The 27,271-nt window shown below is 39.2% G+C and overlaps 1 protein-coding gene across 1 annotated transcript in view; it reads left to right on the forward strand.

Moving 5' to 3' along the window:
- Nucleotides 1-27,271, forward strand: part of PSTPIP2 (proline-serine-threonine phosphatase interacting protein 2) — a 98,891-nt gene that overhangs the window by 24,424 nt on the left and 47,196 nt on the right. Inside the window, exon 2 of the mRNA XM_061169700.1 lies at nt 23,308-23,408. Coding sequence (XP_061025683.1) covers nt 23,308-23,408 — 101 coding nt within the window. The remainder of the gene's footprint in view (nt 1-23,307; nt 23,409-27,271) is intronic.

Raw genomic sequence — 27,271 nt, forward strand, 5'->3', positions numbered from 1 at the left:
GATGATAATATAGTACTATTAGCTAACATATAGACCCTATTTAAATTGTCCCAGTAATGTCCTTATAACTAGAGAAGAAAACATTTATTTTGATCCAGGATTCTGTGTTGCATTTAGTCCGGTCTCTTCAGTCTTCTTTAATCTGGACCAGTTCCTCAGTCTTTGTTCTTTATGACTGACATTTTTGAAGAGTATAGGACAGTTATTTTGTAGAATGTCCCTCAATTTGAGTTTGCCTGTTTCCTTATGATTAGATTCAAGCTGTTTTTGGCATGAGCTACACAGAAGTGATGCTGTGTTATTCTCAATATCAGGGGCATGTGATATTTATGTGTCCTGTTACTGGTTGTGTTAACTTTGACCCTTTGGTTAAGGTTGTTGTGTTAGTTTCCTGTTGCTGCTGTAGCAAATTACCACAAGTTTAGAGGCTTAAAACAGCACAAATTTATGATCTTATAGTTCTGGAGGTCAGAAGCCTGAAATGGGTTTCACTTTGCTAAAATCGAGGTGTCAGCAAGGCTGGTTCCCTCTGGAGGCTCTAGAGCCTCTGCCTTGTGCAGCTTCTTGAGGCTGCCTGCACTCACTGGCCTGTGGTCCCTTCCTCCAAGCCAGCGGCACAGCAGCTTCAAATCTCTCTCTCTGACCTCTGCACCTTTCTTCACATTTCTGACTGACTCTCCTGCCTCCTTCTTATGATGAGCCCTGTGATTACACTGGGCCCACCTGGATAATCTAGGATAATCTCCGCATCTCAAGATCCTTAATTTAATCACACTTGTAAAGTCCTTTTTGTCACGTAGGGAAACATACTCACAGGTTTGGGGATTAGGCTGTGGACATCTTTAGGGGGTCATTATTCAGCCTACTCCAGTGGTGTTTTCTAGGTTTCTCCACTGTAAAATTACTGCTTTCCTCTTTGTAATTACAGGAAAATACCTTGAAAATATGTAAACGTACCACTTTGCTCAAACTTTCATCCATTAGTTTTAACATCCATTGATTATTCTTGCCTGAATCAATTATTACTCTTAATCAACTATTTAGGATGGTTGCTAAATAGTGATTTTCAAATATTAGCAATTTTATGGAAGAATAATTTACATATAATAAACTGCTAATGTTTAAAGTATACAGTTTAATAAGTTTTGACATGTGTGTTCCACCCATGAAACTATCACCGCAATTAAGATAGTGGATAGTAAACATATCCATCACCCCCAAACTTTCCTTATGCCCCTTTGAAATCCCTCCTACCTCATCAGTCCTCTTCCAGGCAACCACTGATCTGCTTTCTGTCACTGTAGATTCGTTGTATTTTCTATTATTTATATAATTGGAACACAACAAGTACTCTTTTTTTGCCTTCATTTATCATAATTATTTTGAGATTCGTCCATGTTGCCGTGTGTAAATAGTCTTTTTTTTTTTTATTACTGAGTAGTATTCCATTTTATGGACATATCACAGTTTGTATATTCATTGACCTTTAAGGGACTTTTGGGTTATTTCCAGTTTTTGGCTATTACAAATAAAGCTACTGTGAACATTCCTGTACAAGTCTTTGTATGGTGATTTTCTAATTCCATCTACATAATAAAGTTGGTATTCTACTGTAAGGAAGAGCCTCTCTCTCTCTTTCTGTCTCTCTCTGTCCCTCTCTGTCTCTCTGTCTCTCTCTTTCTCTGTTAGTATGGATTTATGGATTCTTATTTTGTTCAATGGATTATGTTACTATTATACAATAATTTATCTTGATGCTCAGATTGTCCTAGATTTGGACAGTGGGAGTCCCCTTTAAACTGGATCCTCTTATCCTGGATCCCGTGTCCTTTTGAAATATCCCCATCATTCTTTGAGCACTTCCATGCTTTCTGGCACAAGATGTTACAGGCTTAATATGACATTTCTTTGCCCCAGTCCTGGAATCTTCCATTTCTCCAAAGAGCCCAGGTTCCTTTTCGTAGAGAACAGTATTTAGAAACCAGGATTTGTGCTCTAGTTATGCTCATTGCCCCTTCATGTCATGATTTCTAGGCTCTCTCAGCAGACAGAGTAACAAAATACATGTATGCATAATGATACCTCCAATTCCATTCCAATGTCACAAGGTTATTCTAGCCTTACCCTGCTTGCTATATTTCCCAATCCCTTCAGGTGGTGTGCTGGTAAATGGTTAACAACTGGGTCTCCAGTGGATAAAAACTGGGATTTGCAGCCTTTGCCAATTTCTATGGTGTAAAAACTTGCCCTTTGCTTTTTTCACTTTAAAATATAGACTGGAAATCACGCTATATCTGTTCTTAGAGATATTCCTCATTCTTTTTCATAGGTGCATAAAACTTCATTGTGTGGATGTACCATATTTTATCAAGCACTCTCCTATACATGAGCACTTAGATTGTTTCCAAAATTTCCCAATTACAAACAGCACTGCAGTGAATAACCTGTGCATATGTATTTTGGTTTTGCTGGAGGTGTATCTTTAGGGGTACATTCCTAGAAGTGGGATAGCTGGATCAAAAGGTAAACACAGGGACTTCCCTGGTGGTCCAGTGGTTAAGACTTTACCTTCCAATGCAGGGGGTGTGGGCTCCATCCCTAGTCGAGAGCTAGGATCCCACATGCCCCGAGGCCAAAAAACTGAGACATAGAACAGAGGCAATATTGTAACAAATTCAGTAAAGACTTTAAAAATGGTCCACATCAAAAAAAAAAATCTTAAAAAAAAGAAAAAGGTAAATACATATGTGGTTTGGTTAGATATTGTTGAACTCGCTCTCCTAAAGTTTGAACCAATTTTCATTCTCACCAGCAATATATGAGAGTGGCTGTTTCCCACAGTATTGTCAACACAATATGTTGTCACACTTGTTAATTTTGTCATTCTGATGGGTGAGATATGGTATTTCAGTTGTTTTCATTTGCATTTCTCTTTTTTATGGGTGAGCTTGTATATTTTTCTATATATTTAAGGAACACATACACCCAAAGTAAATCATCTGTTCATATTTCTTGCCCATTTTTGGGTTCTTTTCCATCAGTTTTAAAGAATTATTTATATATTAGGGATATTAGTATTTTAGCTGTTATTCTGCTGCATTTTATATTCTCTAACTTTTTCAATTATCTTTATGTTGTTAATTGTTATTCTTTTTTTTATAGGATCATGCTACATATAGTTCAACTTACTTTTTTTTTTCTTTTTAATTTTTGAATTTTATTTTATTTATTTTTTTATACAGCAGGTTCTTATTAGTCATCAGTTTTATACACATCAGTGTATACATGTCAATCCCAATCTCCCAATTCATCACACCACCATCCCCACCCCCCTGCGGCTTTCCCCCCTTGGTGTCCATACGTTTGTTCTCTACATCTGTGTCTCAACTTCTGCCCTGCAAACCGGTTCATCTGTACCACTTTTCTAGGGTCCACATACATGCATTAATATACGATATTTGTTTTTCTCTTTCTGACTTACTTTACTCTGTATGACAGTCTCTAGATCCATCCACGTCTCAACAAATGACCCAATTTCGTTCCTTTTTATGGCTGAGTAATATTCCATTGTATATATGTACCACAACTTCTTTATCCATTTGTCTGTCGATGGCCATTTAGGTTGCTTCCATGACCTGGCTATTGTAAAGAGTGCTGCAATGAACATTGAGGTGCATGTGTCTTTTTGAATTATGGTTTTCTCTAGGTATATGTCCAGTAGTGGGATTGCTGGATCATATGGTAATTCTAGTTTTAGTTTTTTAAGGAACCTCCATACTGTTCTCCATAGTGGCTGTATCAATTTACATTCCCACCAACAGTGCAAGAGGGTTCCCTTTTCTCCGCACCCTCTCCAGCATTTGTTGTTTGTAGATTTTCTGATGATGCCCATTCTAACTGGTGTGAGGTGATACCTCATTGTAGTTTTGATTTGCATTCTCTAATAATTAGTGATGTTGAGCATCTTTTCATGTGCTTCTTGGCCATCTGTATGTCTTCTTTGGAGAAATGTCTATTTAGGTCTTCTGCCCATTTTTGGATTGGGTTGTTTGTTTCTTTAATATTGAGCTGCATGAGCTGTTTATATATTTTGGAGATTAATCCGCTGTCCGTTGATTGGTTTGAAAATATTTTCTCCCATTCTGAGGGTTGTCTTTTCATCTTGTTTATGGTTTCCTTTGCTGTGCAAAAGCTTTGAATTTTCATTTGGTCCCATTTGTTTATTTCTGTTTTTATTTCCTTTACTCTAGGAGGTGGATCAAAAAAGATCTTGCTGTGATTTATGTCAAAGAGTGTTTTTCCTATGTTTTCCTCTAAGAGTTTGATAGTGTCCGATCTTACATTAAGGTCTCGAATCCATTTTGAGTTTATTTTTGTGTATGGTGTTAGGGAGTGTTCTAATTTCATTCTTTTACATGTAGCTGTCCAGTTTTCCCAGCACCACTTATTGAAGAGACTGTCTTTTCTCCATTGTATAACCTTGCCTCCTTTGTCATAGATTACTTGACCATAGGTGCGTGGGTTTATCTCTGGGCTTTCTATCTTGTTCCATTGATCTATGTTTCTCTTTTTGTGCCAGTACCATATTGTCTTGATAACTGTAGCTTTGTAGTATAGTCTGAAGTCAAGGAGTCTGATTCCTCCAGCTCTGTTTTTTTTCCCTCAAGACTGCTTTGGCTATTCAGGGTCTTTTGTGTCTCCATACAGATTTTAAGATTTTTTGTTCTAGTTCCATAAAAAATGCCATTGGTAATTTGATAGGGATTGCATTGAATCTGTAGATTGCTTTGGGTAGTATAGTCATTTTCACAATATTGATTCTTCCAATCCAAGAACATGGTATATCTCCCCATCTGTTGGTATCATCTTTAATTTCTTTCATCAGTGTCTTATAGTTTTCTGCATACAGGTCTTTTGTCTCCCTAGGTAGGTTTATTCCTAGGTATTTTATTCTTTTTGTTGCAGTGGTAAATGGGAGTGTTTCCTTAATTTCTCTGTCAGATTTTTCATCATTAGTGTATAGGAATGCAAGAGATTTCTGTGCATTAATTTTGTATCCTGCAACTTTACCAAATTCATTGATTAGCTATAGTAGTTTTCTGGTGGCATTTTTAGGATTCTCTATGTATAGTATCGTGTCCTCTGCAAACAGTGACAGTTTTACTTCTTCTTTTCCAATTTGTATTATTTTATTTCTTTTTCTTCTCTGATTGCCATGGCTAGGACTTCCAAAACTATGTTGAATAATAGTGGTGAGAGTGGACATCCTTGTCTTGTTCCTGATCTTAGAGGAAATGCTTTCAGTTTTTCACCATTGGGAATGATGTTTGCTGTGGGTTTGTCATATATGGCCTTTATTATGTTGAGGTAGGTTCCCTCTGTGCCCACTTTCTGGAGAGTTTTTAACATAAATGGGTGTTGAATTTTGTCAAAAGCTTTTTCTGCATCTATTGAGATGATCATATGGTTTTTATTCTTCAATTTGTTAATATGGTGTATCACATTGATTGATTTGCGCATATTGAAGAATCCTTGCATCCCTGGGATAAATCCCACTTGATCATGGTGTATGATCCTTTTAATGTGTTTTTGGATTCTGTTTGCTAGTATTTTGTTGAGGATTTTTGCATCTATATTCATCAGTGATATTGGTCTGTAATTTTCTTTTTTTGTAGTATCTTTGTCTGGTTTTGGTATCAGGGTGATGGTGGCCTCATAGAATGAGTTTGGGAGTGTTCCTTCCTCTGCAATTTTTTGGAAGAGTTTGAGAAGAATGGGTGTTAGCTCTTCTCTAAATGTTTGATAGAATTCACCTGTGAAGCCATGTGGTCCTGGACTTTTGTTTGTTGGAAGATTTTAATCACAGTTTCAATTTCATTACTTGTGATTGGTCTGTTCATATTTGCTATTTCTTCCTGGTTCAGTCTTGGAAGGTTATACCTTTCAAAGAATTTGTCCATTTCTTCCAGGTTTTCCATTTTATTGGCCTAGGGTTGCTTGTAGTAGTCTCTTAGAATGGTTTGTATTTCTGCAGTGTCTGTTGTAACTTCTCCTTTTTCATTTCTAATTTTATTGATTTGAGTCCTCTCCCTCTTTTTCTTGATGAGTCTGGCTAATGGTTTATCAATTTTGTTTATCTTCTCAAAGAACCAGCTTTTAGTCTTATTGATCTTTGCTATTGTTTTCTTTGTTTCTATTTCATTTATTTCTGCTCTGATCTTTATGGTTTCTTTCCTTCTGCTAACTTTGGGTTTTGTTTGCTCTTCTTTCTCTAGTTCCTTTAGGTGTAAGGTTAGATTGTCTACTTGAGATTTTTCTTATTTCTTGAGGTAGGCTTGTATAGCTATAAACTTCCCTCTTAGAACTGCTTTTGCTGCATCCCATAGGTTTTGGATCATCGTGTTTTCATTGTCATTTGTCTCTAGGTATTTTTTTATTTCCTCTTTGATTTCTTCAGTGATCTCTTCCTTATTTAGTAACGTATTGTTTAGCCTCCGTGTGTTTGTACTTTCCATGTTTTTTTCCCTGTAATTCATTTCTAATCTCGCAACGTTGTGGTCAGAAAAGATGCCTGATATGATTTCAATTTTCTTAACTTTACTGAGGCTTAGTTTGTGACCCAAGATGTGATCTATCCTGGAGAATGGTCCGTACACACTTGAGAAGAAAGTGTAATCTGCTGTTTTTGGATGGAATGTCCTATAAATATCAATTAAATCTATCTGGTCTATTGTGTCATTTAAAGCTTCTGTTTCCTTATATATTTTCATTTTGGATGATCTGTCCATTGGTGTAAGTGAGGTGTTAAAGTCCCCCACTATTTTTGTGTTACTGTCGATTTCCTCTTGTATAGCTGTTAGCAGTTGCCTTATGTATTGAGGTGCTCCTATGTTGGGTGCATATATATTTATAATTGTTATATCTTCTTCTTGGATTGATCCCTTGATCATTATGTAGTGTCCTTCCTTGTCTCTTGTACCATTCTTTATTTTAAAGTCTATTTTATCTGATATGAGTATTGCTGCTCTAGCTTTCTTTTGATTTTTATTTGCATGGAATATCTTTTTCCATCCCCTCACTTTTAGTCTGTATGTGTCCCTAGGTCTGAAGTGGGTCTCTTGTAGACAGCATATATATGGGTCTTGTTTCTGTATCCATTCAGCAAGCCTGTGTCTTTTGGTTGGAGCATTTAATCCATTCACGTTTAAGGTTATTATCGATATGTATGTTCCTATGACCATTTTCTTAATTGTTTTGGGTTTGTTTTTGTAGGTCCTTTTCTTCTCTTGTGTTTCCCACTCAGAGAAGTTCCTTTAGCATTTGTTGTAGAGCTGGTTTGGTGGTGCTGAATTCTCCTAGCTTTTGCTTGTCTGTAAAGCGCTTGATTTCTCCATCGAATCTGAATGAGATCCTTGCTGGGTAGAGTAATCTTGGTTGTAGGTTCTTCCCTTTCATCACTTTAAGTATATCATGCCACTCCCTTCTGGCTTGTAGAGTTTCTGCTGAGAAATCAGCTGTTAACCTTCTGGGAGTTCCCTTGTATGTTATTTGTCATTTTTGCCTTGCTGCTTTCAATAATTTTTCTTTGTCTTTAATTTTTGCCAATTTGATTACTATGTGTCTGGGCGTGTTTCTCCTTGGGTTTATCCTGTATGGGACCCGCTGTGCTTCCTGGACTTGGGTGGCTATTTCCTTTCCCATGTTAGGGAAGTTTTTGACTATGATCTCTTCAAATATTTTCTCTGGTCCTTTCTCTCTCTCTTCTCCTTCTGGGACCCCTATAATGTGAATGTTGTTGCATTTAATGTTGTCCCAGAGGTCTCTTAGGCTGTCTTCATTTCTTTTCATTCTTTTTTCTTTATTCTGTTCCATGGCAGTGAATTCCATGAATTCCTGTCTTCCAGGTCACTTATCCGTTCTTCTGCCTCAGTTATTCTGCTATTGATTCCTTCTAGTGTAGTTTTCATTTCAGTTATTGTATTGTTCATCTCTGTTTATTTGTTCTTTCATTCTTCTAGGTCTTTGTTAAACATTTCTTGCATCTTCTCGACCTTTGCCTCCATTCTTTTTCCGAGGTCCTGGATCATCTTCACTATCATTATTCTGAATTCTTTTTCTGGAAGGTTGCCTATCTCCACTTCATTTAGTTGTTTTTCTGGGGTTTTATCTTGTTCCTTCATCTGATACATAGCCCTCTGCCTTTTCATCTTGTCTATCTTTTTGTGAATGTGGTTTTAGTTCCACAGGCTGCAGGATTGTAGTTGTTCTTGCTTCTGCTGTCTGCCCTCTGCTGGGTGAGGCTATCTAAGAGGCCTGTCTTAATTGTTATTTTTGCTATGAAAAAGTTTTTATTTTTAGGTGATCAAATTTTTTTTTTTGGCCATGCTGCAGCATGCAGAATCTTTGTTCCCTGACCAGAGATTAAACCCATGCCTCCTGCAGTGGAAGTGTGGAGTCCTAACCACTGGACTGCCAGGGAATTACCTAGGTGATCAAGTTTATGAAACTTTTATTGCAGTTGGATTTTAAGTTATGAGTAGAAAACCTTTTTGAATGTTTACTTCTAGTACTTGTATGGTTTCATGTTTTTCCATTAAGAACTCTGATGTATTTTGAATTTCTTGCATATAGTATGGGGTCTGGATCTATTTTTATCATTTTCTAAGTGGCTAACAGTTGTCCCAGAACCACTTATGAAAAATTCCATTTTTGCCCCAGTGATGTGAGAAGCTACCTTTAGCATATATTAAATTTCCCTGTGTACTTGGGTGTATTTCTGGACTTTGTATTCCATTCCACTGGTCTGTTTGACTATTTATGCACCAGTACCACACTGTTTTAATTATGGAGCATTTATAATATGTTTAAATGTCTGGTAGGGCTGGCTTCCCTCATAACTTTTGTCAGTTTTTTCCTTGCTATTTTTACATTTTTATGTTTTCCATATGAACTTTGTTTACTATGTAAAAATTTACTTGTTGGTATTTTTATTGGGGTAATATTATGTTGTGTTTCTTTGGCTGCAATGCGTGGCTCGAGGGATCTTAGTTCCCAGCGCAGGGCCCCTGCAGTGAAAGTGCTGAGTCCTAACCGCTGGACCACCAGGAACTTCCCCAGCATTGCGTTTTAAAATTAACTAAGAACTGACATTTTAATGACAGAATCTTTCTATTTGTATTATATTATCTGCAAGTAAAGATGATTTTATTTCTTTTCCTGCTCTTATGCTTCTAATTGATTTATCTTCTCAAATTGTGTTGGTCAATACCTCCAGTATAAAGTAGTGGAGATATGGGCATGAATATATATTCAGTATATTCATCTTAAGAGAGTACCATCAATTCCTATTTTCTCGACTTTCTTTTAAAATCAGAAATGGGTGTTGAATACTGTCAAAAGCTTTTTTGGCCTTACATTACTTTCCTGCGACTGCTGTAACAAATCACCACAAACTTGGTGGCTTAAAACAACAGAAATGTATTCTCTTACAGTCCTCAAGTTCAGAAGTCCCAAATCAGTTTCATTGAGATGGAATCAAAGTGTCAGCAGGGCCACACTCCCTCTGGAAGTTCTAGGAGGGAATCAATTCCTCATCTTTTCCAGCTTCTGGTGGCTGTTGGCATTTCTTGGCTTGTGGTCACATCACTCAATCTTGCCTCCATGGTCACATGCTTTTTTCTTTTCTGTGTCAAATCTCCCTCTGCTTCTCTCTTAGAAGAACATTTGTGATTGCATTTAGGGCCCACCCAGCTAATCCAGGATAATCTCCCTATTTCAATGTCCTTAACTTAATCATATCTGCAAAGACTCTTTTTCCATAAAAGATAAAATTCATGGAGTCCAGGGGTTAAGACCTAGGTATCTTTGGGGTCCATTATTCAGCCTACATCTATGGAGAAAGTCATGATTTTCTTTTTTTTTAATTTAATTTTTTATTGAAGTATAGATGTTGCATAATGCCATACAATTTACAGATGTACAACAGAGTGATCCACAATTCCCAAAGTTTACACTGCATCTATAGCCATTGCAAAATATTGGCTATATTCCCCGGACTGCACAACACATCCCTGCAACCCGTTCTATACCTAATAATTTGTACCTCCCAACCCCCATCTCCGTATTGCCCCTCTCCTGTTCCCTCTCCGCACTGGTAACCACTAGTTTGTTCTCTGTATCTGTGAGTCTGCTTTTTTGTTATATTAACTAGTTTGTTGTATTTTTTAGATTCCACATATAAGTGTATAAGTGATATCATACAGTTTTTGTCTTTCTCTGACTTATTTCACTTACCATAATGCCCTCCAAGTCCATCCACATTGCTGCACATGGAAAATTTTCATTCTTTTTTATGGCTGAGTAATATTTTGTTGTGTGTGTGTGTGTGTATATATCACGTCATCTTTATCCGTTCATCTGTTGATGGACACTTAGGTTGCTTCCATATCTTGGCAATTGTAAATAATGCTGCTAGAAACATTGGGGTGCGTGTATCTTTTCGACTTAGCGTTTTTGGTTTTTTTTCATATATATACCCAGGAGTGGAATTGCTGGGTCAATTTTTGGTTTCTTGAGAAATCTCCATACTGTTTTCCACAGCAGCTGCACCAAGTTGTGTTCCCACCAACAGTGTACAAGTGTTCCCTTTTCTCCACATCCTTGCCAACATTTGTTATTTGTGTTCTTTTTGATGACAGCCATTCTGACAGGTGTGAGGTGATATCTCATTGTGGTTTTGATTTGCATTTCCCTGATGATTAGCAATGTTGAGCATCTTTTCATGTAGGCCATCTGCATTTCCTCTTTGGAAAAATGTCTATTCAGTTCTTCTGCCCATTTTTTAATTGGGTTTTTTTTTTTTTTTGATGTTGAGTTGTATGAACTGTTTATGTATGTTGGATATTGACCCCTTATTGGTCATATCATTTACAAATATTTTCTCCCATTCAGTAGGTTGTCTTTTGGTTTTGTTGATGGTTTCCTTTGCCATGCAAAAGCTTTTAAGTTTAATTAGGTCCCATTTGTTTATTTTTATTTTTATTTATTTATTTTTCATGATATCAAATTTAATGCCAAATATGTATATAAGATAATAAAAGAACAAAAGAACCATTGTGATGTTCTGTAAAGTAGGACTAACAAATATACAGCATGTGAACAGTATAATAGGGCACCCTTTAAGATGACAGACAAGATAACAAATTCCTGAGGAAGAATAGTGGTGTTGGCATTTGCTGTCTTCCTTGTATTTCTTTTTTTTTTTTTTCTTATTTTCTTTTTTTTTTAACATCTTTATTGGAGTATGATTGCTTTCCAATGGTGTGTTAGTTTCTGCTTTATAACAAGGGGAATCAGCTATACATATACATATATCCCCATATCTCTTCCCTCTTGCGTCTCCCTCCCTCCCACCCTCCTCTAGGAGTTTTATAGTTTCCGGTCTTACATTTAGGTCTTCAATCCATCTTAAGTTTATTTTTGTATCTGGTGTTAGAGAATGTTCTAATTTTATTCTTTTACATGTAGCTATCCAGATGATTTTTCTTTTTGATTTATTAAAATGACTTATTAGGTTAATAAATTTCCTCATATTCAACCAACTTTTCATTCTTGGAATAAGTCCCACTCAGTCATGGTATAGTCTCTTCTTAATGTGGTAATGGATTATTTTTGCTAATATTTTATTTAGTACTTTTTGATTAATATTCATAAACGATATTGGTAAGTTTCTTTTTTTATACTCTGTCGAGTTTAAGTATTGTTTTATACTTGCTTTATAAAGTGAATTAATACATTGTCTTTCATTCCTGATCAATTTATGGACATTAGGAATATGTTTTTTTCCCTGAAGATTTGGTAGAGTTCCATTCTCCTTTGAAAACATCCAGTTCTGTTGCTTTTTTCTGCTCCTTGGTTACTTTCTCTGTTTCTTCTAAGGAAATTGGCCTGTCTCAGCTTTCTATCTCAAATGGTGTCAATTTTGGTAAACCATATTTTCAGAATAGGCTAATCTGTTAGTCTTTTCTTCTAAGTTTGAAGTCATACTTAGAAAAAAATCTCTTACCTCAATATTTTAAAAATATATACATTCTATATTTTCTTCTTACATGTTTGTGATTTCCATGTTTAGATCTTTAATTCATCAGATATTTATTTTAGAGTGCTGTGTTAGAAAGGGCTCTATATTTAGTTTTTGGCAAAATGAACAGTCATTGTTAGAATAATATTTATTGAACAAGGCATCATTTTCTTTATGGTTGTAAATGCTTCCTTTATCATATATTAAATCCCCATACATACATAAGGCCATTCCTGGACTGTTGTTTGTATTTTATTTACCTGATTATCAATTCTCAATGTCATAACATAGTACTTGGAAAATTTTTGGTTGCTTATACTGTTTTTTGTATGGTAGGGTAAGTCTTCACTTATTCATCTTTTAAACATTTTAGGGTCTATTTTCATTCACTTATTCTTTTTAGGTTTTTTTTTTCCCCCCCAGAAAATTCTTCTTTGCTTTATTTATTTATTTTTTTAACATCTTTATTGGAGTGTAATTGCTTTACAATGGTGTGTTAGTTTCTGCTGTATAACAAAGTGAATCAGCTATATGTATACGTATATCCCCATATCTCCTCCCTCTTGCGTCTCCCTCCCACCCTCCCTATCCCACCCCTCTAGGTGGTCACAAAGCACCAAGCTGATCTCCCTGCACTATGCGGCTGCTTCCCACTACTAGCCATTTTACATTTGGTAGTGTATATATGTCCATGCCACTCTCTCACTTCGTCCCAGCTTACCCTTCCCCCTCCCTGTGTCCTCAAGTCCATTTTCTACATCTGCGTCTTTATACCTGTCCTGCCCCTAGGTTCTTCAGAACTTTTTTTTTTTTTAATTTTAGATTCCATATATATGTGTTAGCATACGGTATTTGTTTTTCTCTTTCTGACTTACTTCACTCTGTATGACAGACTCTAGGTCCATCCACCTCACTACAAATAACTCAATTTCGTTTCCTTTTATGGCTGAGTAATATTCCATTGTATATATGTGCCACATCTTCTTTATCCATTCATCTGTCGTTGGACACTTAGGTTGCTTCCATGTCCTGGCTATTGTAAATAGAGCTGCAATGAACACTGTGGTACTTGACTCTTTTTGAATTATGGTTTTCTCAGGGTATATGCCCAGTAGTGGGATTGCTGGGTCATATTAGGTTGGTTTTAGAATGAACTTAAATTTAAAAAGAAATTCCATTAAGATTTTGACTGAAATTATTGTTATTTAGAAATTTATTTGTTTATTTTGGACTGCATTGGGTCTTCGTTGCTGTGTGTGGGCTTTCTCTAGTTGCAGTGAGTGGGGGCTACTCTTCGTTGTGGTGTACAGTCTTCTCACTGCGGTGGCTTCTCCTGTTGCGGAGCACAGGCTCTAGGCGCACGGGCTTCAGTAGTCGTGGCACGCGGGCTCAGTAGTTGTGGTGCATGGGCTTAGTTGCTCCGTGACATGTGGGATCTTCCCGTACCAGGGCTCGAACCTGTGTCCTCTGCATTGGCAGGTGGATTCTTAACCCGTGCACCACCAGGGAAGTCCCTTGATTGGAATTATTTTAACTTGATAGGTTTATGTGGGGAGAATTGAATCTTTCCAATATTGGACATTCCCATCTTGGACTAGGATATAGTTCTAGATGTTTTGAGATCTTTGTATTTTTTTAGTAATGTTTTATAATTTTCCTTCAAAAAGGCTTATTCCTAGGTATTTTATAGGTTTTATTGCCATTATGAATAGGATTTTGTATTTTAAACTACATTTTAAGTGGTTATTATTGATATATAAGAAAACTGTTGATTTTTAAAAAAATATTTAATTCAATTCCTAGCTTTTCACTTGATAATCTCTGGTTTTCAAAGTAGATAGTTATATAATCTAAAAATAATGACAATTTCTGATATTTTTGCCTCTGTCTGGAGTAAGAAAGTGGGAAAGGTGTTACCCTGGAAGTGAAGGGCATTTACAGGACTTGAGAATTGTGCAGAACCTTTTTTTCCTTCAATTTTTAGTGTGCAAGCTTTGATGGTGCCTAGGGACAGCGCCCCATTGCTGTTCTGGTCTTTGTGCCCTTGCGAGGACCCTGCTGCAGGGTGGAGTCCTCACCAGCTGTGGCTCTGGTACAAAAGTCAGAATTAGCTGCTCTGGGGCAGGGCACTGGCTGGGTTCCCAGTGTCCTACAGACACCCTCCCAGTATTTCCATGGCTGCTCCAGTTTCAGCCCCTGCTGATTTGAGCTTGGGATTTTCTAGGGCTTTGCTGGGAATGTTTGTGGACTTTCTTCTGTTTTGCGTAGTTTGGGAATACTGGCTTCTGACCCCTGCCCATCTAGTCCTATCTGTTTTTTATATTACAGAAATTCCTACAAATGTGCACCTTCCTCACTGGGCCCTTTCCTATTTTCTGCTGTTGCTGTGGATCATTTGTTATTTTAGTGGGGCCTGGGAACAGATGAGAGAGAAACAAGACTTCAGTTTGCCATCTTTAAGGGATGGACGTAGGGAGAAAGACTTCAGATTATAAAAGCAATGTAAGGATATTATAGAAAATGTAGAAAATACGGAAGCATGCTAAGAAGAGAATTGCTTTCAACATTTGGGTGCACATCCTTCTAGTCATTTTTTTTCCTTATACGGAGTTTTTGCATTGCACACTTTCTCAGGTTTTACTTTCACTTAAAGTATTTTCAGTTGGGTAGAGTTGCTTTTGTAATTGACCTGCTGACTTGACAGGAGGGACACTTAGACATGTGAAAATGTCAAGTGTGGATCCAGTCTAGACAGAGCTGGGGCTGTGGGCTCATAGAACAAGGCTGGCGTGGGAACTGGGGTGGGGTCTTATTCTAGCCTTCACAATGCATTATTACTGCTTAAGAGAAGGCTTAACGGCACAACCATTGTAGTGACTTTGACTTTAGGTTTTTCATGCCTGAAAATGGCAGTTTCCATATCCTTTGCTGAGGTATCCCTGACACCTTTCCAGCTGCTTCCTCAGATGACGACATACTTACTTTTGAATAGCTAACAGCTACATTTATTTCACTGTTGTCTGCTTTCAGTGGAAAAAAAATTGTATTGTTCAAACACATATGCTTTTTTGTTTATGTGGCCTGGTCTTGAAAAATCTTGATGTGTCTGCCTTAATTCCTTTAGTTTGTGAAGCACTTGATAAACTCAAAGCACATGATCTCATTTGGTCTTTCCAATATCCCCATTTTATAGTCTAGTAAGGAGGGATTGAGCTACTTAGCTCCAAGTCACATAGCTTCTGTGTGTGGTAGAACCAGGGCTCAAACCCAAGTGTGGTGTTAAAGCCTGCGTATGTCCCATTTAGAACTGTAGGGAAGTAGGCTAACTGGCAAAAAGTTAGATTTGGTTCTTATCCTCAAACAAGAGAAGCTGTGTGGTCGAGTGGTTTCAGAGTACAGAGCCACAGTTTCTTGTCCTGTAAAATGAAGATAATAATTATACTTATGTCATAGGATTGTTATAAGAATTAAGCAAAATGTCCCATGCAAAATACTTGGTATGCTATTTGGAACACAGCAAACATTCACTGTATATTAGCCTGAATTATTAATATTAATTAACAATAATCAATACATATTTGCAGATAAGGTGAGTTTGATCCATTTGGTTTTACCTCTTCCAGTAAAAGAGATAGGAAAGAAAGATCAAGGTTGAGAACAGAGGGAAGTAAAATGAAGTCCTCGGTCTTTATGCCAAGTCTTCTGTTGCCATATAGTTTTTAATAAATAATGGAGATTTGAATAATATTGTTGGTTGAGAGTTCAAATCTTTCATTGTGGTTGGAGGAAGTGATAAGGAGAACTTCTTTTCGTTGTGTCTTATTTTCTCCAGCTGTAAACATGGAAATAGCTCCTGTCTCACTGTGTTTATATGGAGCATACTGTGGTCCTTTAATGCAAAGTACAGTACATTAACACATCCCATGGCCAGTCTTCAAACAAACTCAACCTTTGTGTGTAATGCAAAGTCAGTGCCTTCTCCCCATTCTAAGGGGGCTCTCTGGGCTTCCAAAGGGCACCAATGCCAATTTGCATTTTTTACTCAAAATTGGAGGTTATAAAATGAAATGCAAACCATGGAGAGTCTTCCCTGGCCTCTTCTCCTTTGCATTTACTAACAGTCATTCTTTCCTGCCCCATTCTGCTGTGTTCTCTAGTTTCACGTGCAAGTATCCTGCTTTCCTCAAGGCAGGAGCCAGGATTGTTCTATCGTCTTTTGTAATTTCTATGGCAGCAGTTCTCAAACGGCATTACAGTCCTTGGAAGAGTGTAAAAAGTGGAGACTCCCCCACCCAGGGTTCAGAATCAGCAGGTCTGGGGTAAGATCTGGGGGACTGCCTGTTTACCAAGCTGCTTGGGTGATTCTGGCACAGGTGGTCCTTGGAGCCCACATCTAGAGAAACTGAAACCGTGTAGCAGATGCCATGATAGGATGGACGTGAGGTGCAGCACAGAACTGGATGTGGGGATGCTCTGGTGGTAGCACCTGTAATTCTGATGGTGGCTTTGGAGGCTGCAGGTATCTTTTGCTTCCCCTCTGCCTTCCCCTTCTGCCTAGTGGCCACATGGTAGAAAAGGTCTCTGGAAACAAGTTCTCAGAGGCCCCTGCAACATGAGCCTCAGGGCTGGGCAGGAAGGAGGAGTACATGTGCCTGGATTGAGGGAGACCAGACCCGAGTGTTAGGGGTGGGTTGGGGGAGCTGGCGGCAGTGGAGTTATCCTCCACCAGGCAGCCCACGGAGATTTCCTTCTCTGAACCCACAACCCTACCTGGTCTGGACTGGCCGCTGGCATCACAGCAAGACTGTTTTTATTATTCTTTGGCTCACACATCTCCTGGATGTGGCACACATGTGCTCATTGCTGGACCTGGCAAAATTTTTGTCTTAAAGAAATTTAAGTGGCTTTATTTATTTTTTTAAAATTAATTTATTTATTTGGCTGCATTGGGTCTTAGTTGTGGCACCCAGGATCTTCGTTGCAGTGTGCAGGCTTCTCTCTAGCTGTGGCATGCAGGCTCCAGAGCGCGTAGGCTCAGTAGTTGTGGTGTGCAGGCTCAGTAGTTGCGGCACATGGGCTTAGTTGCCCTGTGGCATGTGGGATCTTAGTTCCCTGACCAGGGATTGAACCCGCGTCCCCTGCATTGGAAGGTGGATTCTTAACCACTGGACCACCAGGGAAGTCCCTTAAGTGGCTTTATGATTAAAATACTAATCCACTGATTAAAACTTGAATGCTATTTACCTCTTTATAATTTGAGCATTATTAAACCTTACATTCTGGGTCTTTGGGAGGTTGCTGGGTGCTTGGATCTGCCCCTCCTTCTTTTTCATCTCCCTGCCTCACCCGGGACTCCAAGACCAGATCCATTTTCAAGGCTTATCTTCCTCTGTTCCTTCTAGTGACTGCCTCCCTCCCATTATTCTTCTGACTCCTAATCAATTTTTTTTTTGCTTTTAATTTTTTGAGGTGTAATTTACATAAGATGAAGCACACAGGTCGAGTTTTGAAAACTGCATATTCCGGTACAACTCACACCTCTATGGAAAGATCTTGATTGGATGTGTTTCTATCATTCCAGGAAGTTCCCTCATGGCTCTTCCCAGTCCCCCCTCAATTTCTCCCCTGACTCAGGCAATCACTGTTCTTACTTCTTTTACCATAGAAGTAAGCCCTAGAACTGCTTTCCTGTCCTAGAACTTCATATAAACGGGATCATGCAGTAAATACTTTTTGCATCTAGCATCTTTCATTAGCATAATGTTTTTGAGATCCATCCATGTTGTTTCACTGTCAGTAGTTCTTTCCTTTTTATTGCTGAGTAGTATTCCATTGTATGAATATACCACACATTGTTTATCATCCATCGATTGTTAGGCATTGGGTTGTTTCCAGTTTGGGGCTATTGTGAATAAAAGGCCTATGAACCTTCTTGTAGAGGTCTTTTTGTGGACATATGTTTTTCTTTCACTTGGGTAAATGCTTTGGAGTAGAACTTTGGGTCATATGATATGTGCATGTTTAGCTTTTTGAGAAATTCCCATTTTTTCAAAATGATTGTACCATTTTCACACTCCCAGAATGAGAGTTCTGATAGTTCAACATCCTTGCCTACATTCAATGTTGACTTTTTAATTTCAGCTGTTCTAGTGGGCATGAAGTAGATATCATTGTGACTTTAATTTGAATTTCCCTGTCATGTTAAGCGACTTTTCATGAGTTTTTTGGCCAAAGGAATGTCTTTTATGAAGTGTTTATGAAGTTCAAGTATTATGCCCAGTTTTTATGGGTTGCTTATATTTTTATTAATTTGAAGTTATTTATATGTTCTGGTTACAAGTCCTTTGACAGACATATGTATTGTGAATATCTTCTCCCAGCATGTGGCTTGCCATTTAATTTTCTTAATAATCTCCTTTGATGAGCAGAGGTTTTTAATTTTGATGAAGTCCAGTTTTTCAGTTTTTTCTTTAGCAGTTCGTATTTTTTGTGTCCTCTCTAGGAAATCTTTTCCTGCCTCAGGGCCTCAAAGGTATTTGCCTATACTGATAAACCAAAACTTTATATTTTGGTTTTGCATCTGAGTCTGTGACCCATCTCGCATTAATTGTGTGTGCATTGTGCACAGTGGGAGCAGTGGGGGCATTGAGCAAAGACTCTTCTCTCCCCAGCTTTATGCACTTGTCCCAGGACCACTTGTGGAAAAAACTGTCATTTCTCCCACTGAATGGCTTTGGCACCTTTTGGAAAGTCAATTGACATGTGAGTCTATTCCTAGGTTGTATTCTGTTCCATTGATCTCCTTGTCTGTCCTCAGATCCGTACTGTACTGTTTTGATTACTATAACTTCCCTGCAAGTTTTGAAGTCAGGTGGTATGAATTCTCCAGCTCTTTCTTCTTTTAAAAGAACTGTTTGTTCTAGGTCCTTTAATTCCATATAAATTTTAGGCTAACTGGCAAATTTCTACAGAAAAGACTTTTGGGATTTTGATGGGATTGTGTTGAATCTGTAGATCAATTTGGAGAAAATTGATGTTTTAACAATATTTACTCTTTCAATCCACAAACATGGTCTACCTTTATTTTCATTTCTTTCAGCAAAACATTGTAATTTTCAGTGAAGAAATCTTGTATTGTATAACCTTTTAAGCATTTATTCCTGAATATTTTATATCCTTAATGCCATTTAAATGATGTTTAATTTTTTTTTGCTACTGGTATATAGAAATGTAATTGATTTCTGTGTATTGACTTTGTGCCCTGCAATGCTGTTAAATTTATTAGTTCTAGTCATTTTGGGGGGTAAATTTCTGTGAACACAATCATGTTGTCTGAAAATAAAGGCAGTTTTACTATTTCCTTTCCAACAAGTATGTTCTTTATCTTTTTCTTGCTTTATTTCCTCCTTGTTAGGAGGAAAGTATTCAGTCTTTTCACCATTAAGTTGTTAGCTCTAGGTTTCTGTAGATGTCCTTTGTCAGATTGAGGACATTGATAATTTGTGTTTTTTCTTTCTGTCTCTCTTGTTTTTTGATCAACCCAGCTATAGGTTTTCCGATTTTATTAAGCTTTTCAAGGGACTAACTTTTGGTTTCATTAATTTTCTTTATTGTTTGTCCATTTATCTTTTTTTAAAAAATTAATTTATTTTTATTTATTTGGCTGTACTGGGTCTTGCTTGTGGCACATGGGATCTTTGTTGCAGCATGTGGGATCTTTAGTTGTGGCATGTGGGATCTTTAGTTGTGGCATGTGGAATCTTTAGTTGTGGCATGCGAACTCTTAGTTGCGGCATGTGGGATCTAGTTCCCTGACCAGGGATCGAACCCGGGCCCCCTGCATTGGGAGCATGGAGCCTTAGCCACTGGACTACCAGGGAAGTCCCTGTTTGGCCATTTCTATTGTATTTCATTGTGTTCTACTATTTTTATTTCCTTTTTTCTAGTTACTGCAAATTTAAATTTGTTCTTCTTTTCGTAGTTTCATAAAGTGAAAGCTTAGGTCGTTAATTTTAAAACCTTTTTGTCTTTTCTAATATTAGCATTTGGAGCTACAAATTTCCCTATAGGAAGATTTTCCCTAGAGGAAAATTCCCTGTAGAAAAAGCACTGTTTTTCTGCATCTCATAAATTTTGATGTGTTATTTTCTTCACTGTCAATTGGTTTGAAATGTCTTCTGATTTCTCGTGTGAATCCCAGTCACTTTAAAAGACTCAATTTAAATCTTATGTCTTCTCTTTTCTGATGACTCTAGCCTATTTTCTCTTTTCCACCTCATTCATTATATATTTTCTCTGTATAGTTTTATACTCTGTTTTAGTCTCTCATTTTTTTTTATGCATACACATTTGTTTTATGTATGTATCTTTTACTGACTCCCAAAATGAACGATAGTCTCTTTGATTACAAGAACTCCATCGTATGCTGACTCTGTAAACTTTTTAGTACCTTGTCTGTAGTTGGCATACAATTAACAGACATTTCTTAAGCACCATTAATGTAGGAGCTATTGTGGATGATAAAGGTTGGGTATAATCCAGATATGCTTTAACTAATTTTTAAAAGATATTAACTAACGACACAAAATAATATATAATAAAAGCCAAATGAGAGAAGACGTCATTAAACACTCCAGGTACTCTGAAGAGGAAGAGGAGACTGTAGGACAAATTATTTGAGGAGGATTTCAGAGAGGACTTGGGATTTGAAGTGGCCCTGAAACAGAGGTGGGATTTAAGTGAAGATGGAGGAAATGCCATTCCCACTGTGGGAAAATCATGTGCAATGGTCCTGAGGTATAAATGTACACTGCCCATTTGGAGGATGGGGAGAGACTAGCATGGGAAAACTAGGGGACAGAAGTCAGGGCTACTGTGAAGCAGGATATGGAGTTATGGGTTTGGCATACTCATTGTTGATGGCAAATCTGCTGTGCCATCTTGGCGCTCATGCAGTTTTCTTTCCTGCTTGGCCCTCTTATTCTGCATCTGCCAGTCAGAGCTTCTCAGCAGTGCTTTCTGAGTAGCATGGGAAGGAGTTTCCAGGCCAAATCCCCTGCCTCTTTGCACTTGGACTTAGGCACTCTTTGTTTTCTCTTGGAGATTTTCTTTCTTGGTTGCCTCTGGAGTCCAGTCACTCCTCTGAAGCAGCAGTTGTGGTTTTTTAAGGCTGGTGGCCAGGAGGCCTGGTGACTTGGTTTGTTTCCAGGAAATCTTGTTCTAGCTCCACCCTCCCTGCCCAGTTCAAAGAGTGTCCACACCCTTAATTAAGAAAAAGGAAACCACCTTTTCCAAATGAATATCATAAAACAGAGAACCTAAGTGTACTTCTCTGGGAAGACCAAAGCACTTCTGTCTACAAACCAATATTGACATTGACCCTTTGTACTCATTCATTCCCTCATTCACTCAGGAGCCTTTGTTTTCATCGTTCTCTTCTAATGCATCTGGCTGGGAACACAATAGACATTTTCATCCCACAGAATTTTACTGTAGACCTTTGGTTTGCATAATCTTAAGCTAAATTTTTTGGGTGTGTGTGTGTGTGTGTGTGTGCAGGACTGGTCTGAGACTTGGAAGAAGCTGCAGGCACTTGCAGTAGTGTTGGGCCAACAAGGCTACTCACAAGGTGGGTAGCAAACAGCAAATTCAAAAGCTGGGCAGTCTGAGAGCCCAGAAGAGGGAGCATTAGGGCTACTCAGGGAAGGCTTCCAGAAACCTTGGGGGTGGAGGGGCTGAATTTGGATTCAGGAGTGGATAATGTAAGCATCGTCTTAGAGTTGCCACTGAGCACTGCATTTCAGGGGGCAGTTAGAAGCCTACTCCGCTGAGACAGAAGAGCGTGTGTGGAGGGGGTGGGTGGAGAAATGAAGCTTTGGTGGAGGCTATTTCTTTAGGCTTCCCAAGGCCGAAATCTATGCTCAAACAGTAGCCAGAACCCATAGAATTAAATGTATTTCTAACTAAGATTTATTTGTATGCCCATGTATAGAATTTATTATACTTAATAATCCACTTTTTAAAATGCAGTGTGAGTTATGGCCAGTTAAGTTTCTGAGGTTGAAATCAGCCTCAGGCCTTGGTCCTGCTGGGTCTGTTTGGGACCCCTGTCTGCTCAGCCAGGCCATGAGGAGTGGCAGCAAATGGAAGAGAGAAATTCTGCTTCTCTAGTGTCCAGGGCTGGGCAGAGAGGTATCTTCAGGGGGTCCCACCCCCACCCAATGGCAGAGAAGCACCTTCCTCAGCAGATGGAGGGTAGGGAGGCTAGGCTGGGGCTGGGTCAGTTCAAAGCTCCCCAGGGCACACCCAGTGGCAGCCTAACCAACCTCCCTAAGGGACTGGCGTCTGGATCAGACCACCTATTATATGCACTTGGGGGGTAGAAACCAGGGAACCAGCCACATTAGGGGACACTTTAGGGGTATTCATTAAAGCTCCTGATTTGTTGGTTTGGGGAGCTGAGGGGACTTTGATTTTTAAAATATACTGCATCCGGGACTACTGCTTTGGGAGACTCAGGCAGCTTCCTCCAACTCCAGAGCACGTAGTAGAATAAAATAGGAATAAATGGCTAGCTTAAAATTTTAAAAAATTCCTTTCCCCCAAAGTGGGGCCAGCCCATCCGGGGCCTGCTGGCTGCTGGGCTCAGCTTCCCGCTACAGTGGGAAGCCGGCCTCCCTCTCCCTCTCCTGGGGCCTGGCTCAACAGTGCCCTCGACCCTCACACCAGGCTTCTTGGCTTTGGGAAGAGATGTCAGGGTCAAGCTCTGTGACAGGTGTGAGGACACAGTGAACACTGTGTATCCCTGGTTAAAATGGACCTGTGGTGTAACTGAGTTTCCCCCTGTGGGATAGAGGGTCACTCAGCAGAAGGATGGAAGGGGGCTCAGACATCCTCCCATCCTCCCTGCCTGGCCTGATCAGGGCATGTGGGGACCCAGGGAGGGGCCCCAATCCCAGCCAGCTCCCTCGTCCATGTGCCTCTCAGTCCTCTGTCACTTCCTTCCTGTTTCGTGGCCCTATAGTTTCATAATTTTAAAAACTCTTCCACAGTTACATGCACTCTGAACTTCTTCTATTTTGTCCTTTTTGGTCACATGTGCCTTGGAGGTAAGTGTTTCAGCAACTCCTCATGGCCAGCTTCCCCGTGTCCTGCCCTGTCCACGCTTCAGGCCTCGGGGCTGCCGTCACCGCGCTCCCCGTCTCACACAGTGTTGTTTTTCTCACCAGAGTTCAGACATCCTCAGCAGCATTGGCTATGAGACCATCATCCAGCATCTGAACAATGGCCGTAAGAACTGCAAAGAGTTTGAAGACTTTTTAAAAGAAAGGTACATGTTGTTTCTCTCTGAAGACAGAGGGTGGACAAAACACTCCCACACAGACAAGGACAGTTTACTGGTTTTGTTTGTTTTTAATGGTCCACAAAACCCTCTGCTGTAAGGTTATGGAACGATCCCCAAGAAGTAAATGATATCTTTGTCCTAAAGCTCTTAGGAAGCCATTCAAGAGATAAGATTTATGAATGAAACAGCAAACAAAATATAATAAAATACTAAGTTTTGTGATACGTATGATACTGAAAGACCTCACGGGAGAGGGGAGCTTGGGACGACTGGCAAAAACAGAGGGGCAGCGTCATGGAGGAGGAGATCTTGAAGCGTCCCTTAACTCGAGGAAGAGATGGCTTTGGTCAGTGGAGGAACACCCAGGTGTCTATGGGAGGGCGGCAAGCAGGGCCTGTGCAGTGACAGGGAGGCGGAGCCTGGCTCAGAGACCACTGAGCTGTGGTGGTGGGAAAGATGCAGGGGCCAGTCGTGGTGCTCCTCAGGGTGGTGGGCTTGGTGGCCTGGGGAGATCTGGCATGCTTTAGAGGACTCCCTCCCCTCCCCTTCTCTTCCCTTCCTTTCCTTTAAGATTAAAAAAAATTCTATACTTAATGGGGTAAGTTAGTTTTATGGAAAATCTTATTCATCTGGAAGCCTCCATTTCCCGGTGACTCTGGATGAAGGAGTGCTTTGTGGAGATTTTTGTCCAAAGATCTGGGTTGTTGCCAGGACCCAAACTGATGAACCGGTTCTGTTTGTAAGGCAGTGAGTGAGAGAGTCGTTACTTGGAGATACAGACAGCAAAGTGCTTTTGATCAAATCTCTTTATTTTCTACTCAAGAGAACATTAGGGTAACATAAAATTCACACTGGTTGCCCGCTCTCAGATGGCAAGACCTCTCCCCTTGAACTGTTTCAAAGGTCCAGGGGAGCTGAGCACTGCCACGCTGTGAGTCTCAGGAGGGGTGGACACAGAGAGGTCTGTCCACTGTCAGGCCCCATGGAACTGGTCGCTGTGCCTCCTTTGAGGGACCAGCCTCCCTCTTCTACCCAAGCTGGTTGACAGTGGTGACACCAAGTTACAACTTTCCTTTCTCTTGACAAACACTGGAGGTGAGCTTCTTCCTTTCTTCAATTGTCTCTGACAAAGGAGCAAGCACACGAGAGTTTCCCCACTGTATAGGATATAGAAATTGCAGAACATCCCTTGCTTTATGTGTTTCTCCTCCACTTGGGGCTTTTATAAATTTTCTCCTGGGAATGATATAGCTTTGCCATACATCCATGAAGGAGGTGTTGGCTAATGGCCAAAGCTTCTGCAGCCCAGACAGAACAATCCAAGGTTCCCCTGACACAATGGGGATGGTGGTATATATCAGTGGTGTCTACATTTTTTTGAACGTAACCCTCAGTACAAAATACATTTTACACTGCCACCCAGTACACACATGCATAAAACAAAAGTTTAATAAAACATTACTACCCTATTATTTTACTCAATTCTATTTAATTAAAAACTGCTGGTCATGTATGCAGAAAACAGTAAGACACTGATGAAAGAAATTAAAGATGATACAAACAGATGGAGAGATATACCATGTTCTTGGATTGGAAGAATCAACATTGTGAAAATGACTATACTACCCAAAGAAATCTACAGATTCAGTGCAATCCCTATCAAACTACCAGTGGCACTTTTCACAGACCTAGAACAAAAAATTTCACAATTTGTATGGAAACACAAAAGACCCCGAATAACCAAAGCAGTCTTGAGAAGGAAACACAGAGCTGGAGGAATCAGGCTCCCTGACTTCAGACTATACTACAAAGCTACAGTAATCAAGACAATATGCTACTGGTACAAAAACAGAAATATAGATCAATGGAACAGGATAGAAAGCCCAAAGATATACCCACGCACATATGGTCACCTTATTTTTGATAAAGGAGGCAAGAATATACAATGGAGAAAAGACAGCCTCTTCAATAAGTGGTGCTGGGAAAACTGGACAGCTACATGTAAAGGAATGAAATTAGAACACTCCCTAACACCATACACAAAAATAAACTCAAAATGGATTAAAGACCTAAATGTAAGGCCGGACACTATAAAATTCTTAGAGGAAAACATAGGCAGAACACTCTATGACATGAATCACAGCAAGATCCTATTTTTTTTTTTTAATAAATTTATTTATTTATTTATTTATTTTTAGCTGTGTTGGGTCTTCGTTTCTGTGCGAGGGCTTTCTCCAGTTGCGGCAAGCGGGGGCCACTCTTCATCGTGGTGCGCGGGTCTCTCACTATCGCAGCCTCTCCTGTTGTGGAGCACAGGCTCCAGACGCGCAGGCTCAGTAATTGTGGCTCACGGGCCTAGTTGCTCTGCGGCATGTGGGATCCTCCCAGACCAGGGCTCGAACCTGTGTCCCCTGCATTGGCAGGCAGATTCTCAACCACTGCGCCACCAGGGAAGCCCCAGCAAGATCCTTTTTGACCCACCTCCTAGAGAAATGGAAATAAAAACAAAAATAAACAAATGGGACCTAATGAAACTTAAAAGCTTTTGCACAACAAAGGAAAACATAAACAAGACGAAAAGACAGCCCTCAGAATGGGAGAAAATATTTGCAAATGAAGCAACTGACAAAGGATTAATCTCCAAAATTTACAAACAGCTCATGCAGCTCAATATCAAAAAAACAAACAACCCAATCCAAAAGTGGGCAGAAGACCTAAATAGACATTTCTCCAAAGAAGATATACAGATTGCCAACAAACACATGAAAGAATGCTCAACATCATTAATCATTAGAGAAATGCAAATCAAAACTACAATGAGATATCATCTCACACCAATCAGAATGGCCATCATCAAAAAATCTACAAACAATAAATGCTGGAGAAGGTGTGGAGAAAAGGGAACCCTCTTGCACTGTTGGTGGGAATGTAAATTGATACAGCCACTGTGGAGAACAGTATGGAAGTTCCTTAAAAAACTAAAAATAGAACTACGATATAACCCAGCAATCCCACTACTGGGCATATACCCTGAGAAAATCATAATTCAAAAAGAGTCAAGTACCACAATGTTCATTGCAGCTCTATTTACAATAGCCAGCACATGGAAGCAACCTAAGTGTGCATCAACAGATGAATGGATAAAGAAGATGTGGCACATATATACAATGGAATATTACTCAGCCATAAAAGGAAACGAAATTGAGTTATTTGTAGTGAGGTGGATGGACCTAGAGTCTGTCATACAGAGTGAAGTAAGTCAGAAAGAGAAAAACAAATACCGTATGCTAGCACATATATATGGAATCTAAAAAAAAAAAAAAAAAGGTTCTGAAGAACATAGAGGCAGGACACTAATAAAGACGCAGACATAGAGAATGGACTTGAGGACACAGGGAGGGGGAAGGGTAAGCTGGGACGAAGTGAGAGAGTGGCATGGACATATATACACTACCAAATGTAAAATAGATAGCTAGTGGGAAGCAGCCGCATAGCACAGGGAGATCAGCTCAGTGCTTTGTGACCACCTAGAGGGGTGGGATAGGGAGGGTGGGAGGGAGATGCAAGAGGGAGGAGTTATGGGGATATATGTATACATATAGCTGATTCACTTTGTTATACAACAGAAACTAACACACCATTGTAAAGCAATTAATACTCCAATAAAGATGTTAAAAAAAAAACAACTGCTGGTCATAACCCATTGAATTAATTTATGGTTTACAAATGGGTCATGACCCACAGTTTGAAAATCACAAGTCCAAACAGAACTCAAAAGCTAAGATCTCACTTTTAAAATGTTTCACAGAAATATATAGTTAAGAGGAGAAAATATATGCAAATTAAAA

This window comes from Eubalaena glacialis, chromosome 15, assembly GCF_028564815.1.
Source record: "Eubalaena glacialis isolate mEubGla1 chromosome 15, mEubGla1.1.hap2.+ XY, whole genome shotgun sequence".
In the NCBI taxonomy this organism is placed as follows: Eukaryota; Metazoa; Chordata; class Mammalia; order Artiodactyla; family Balaenidae; genus Eubalaena; species Eubalaena glacialis.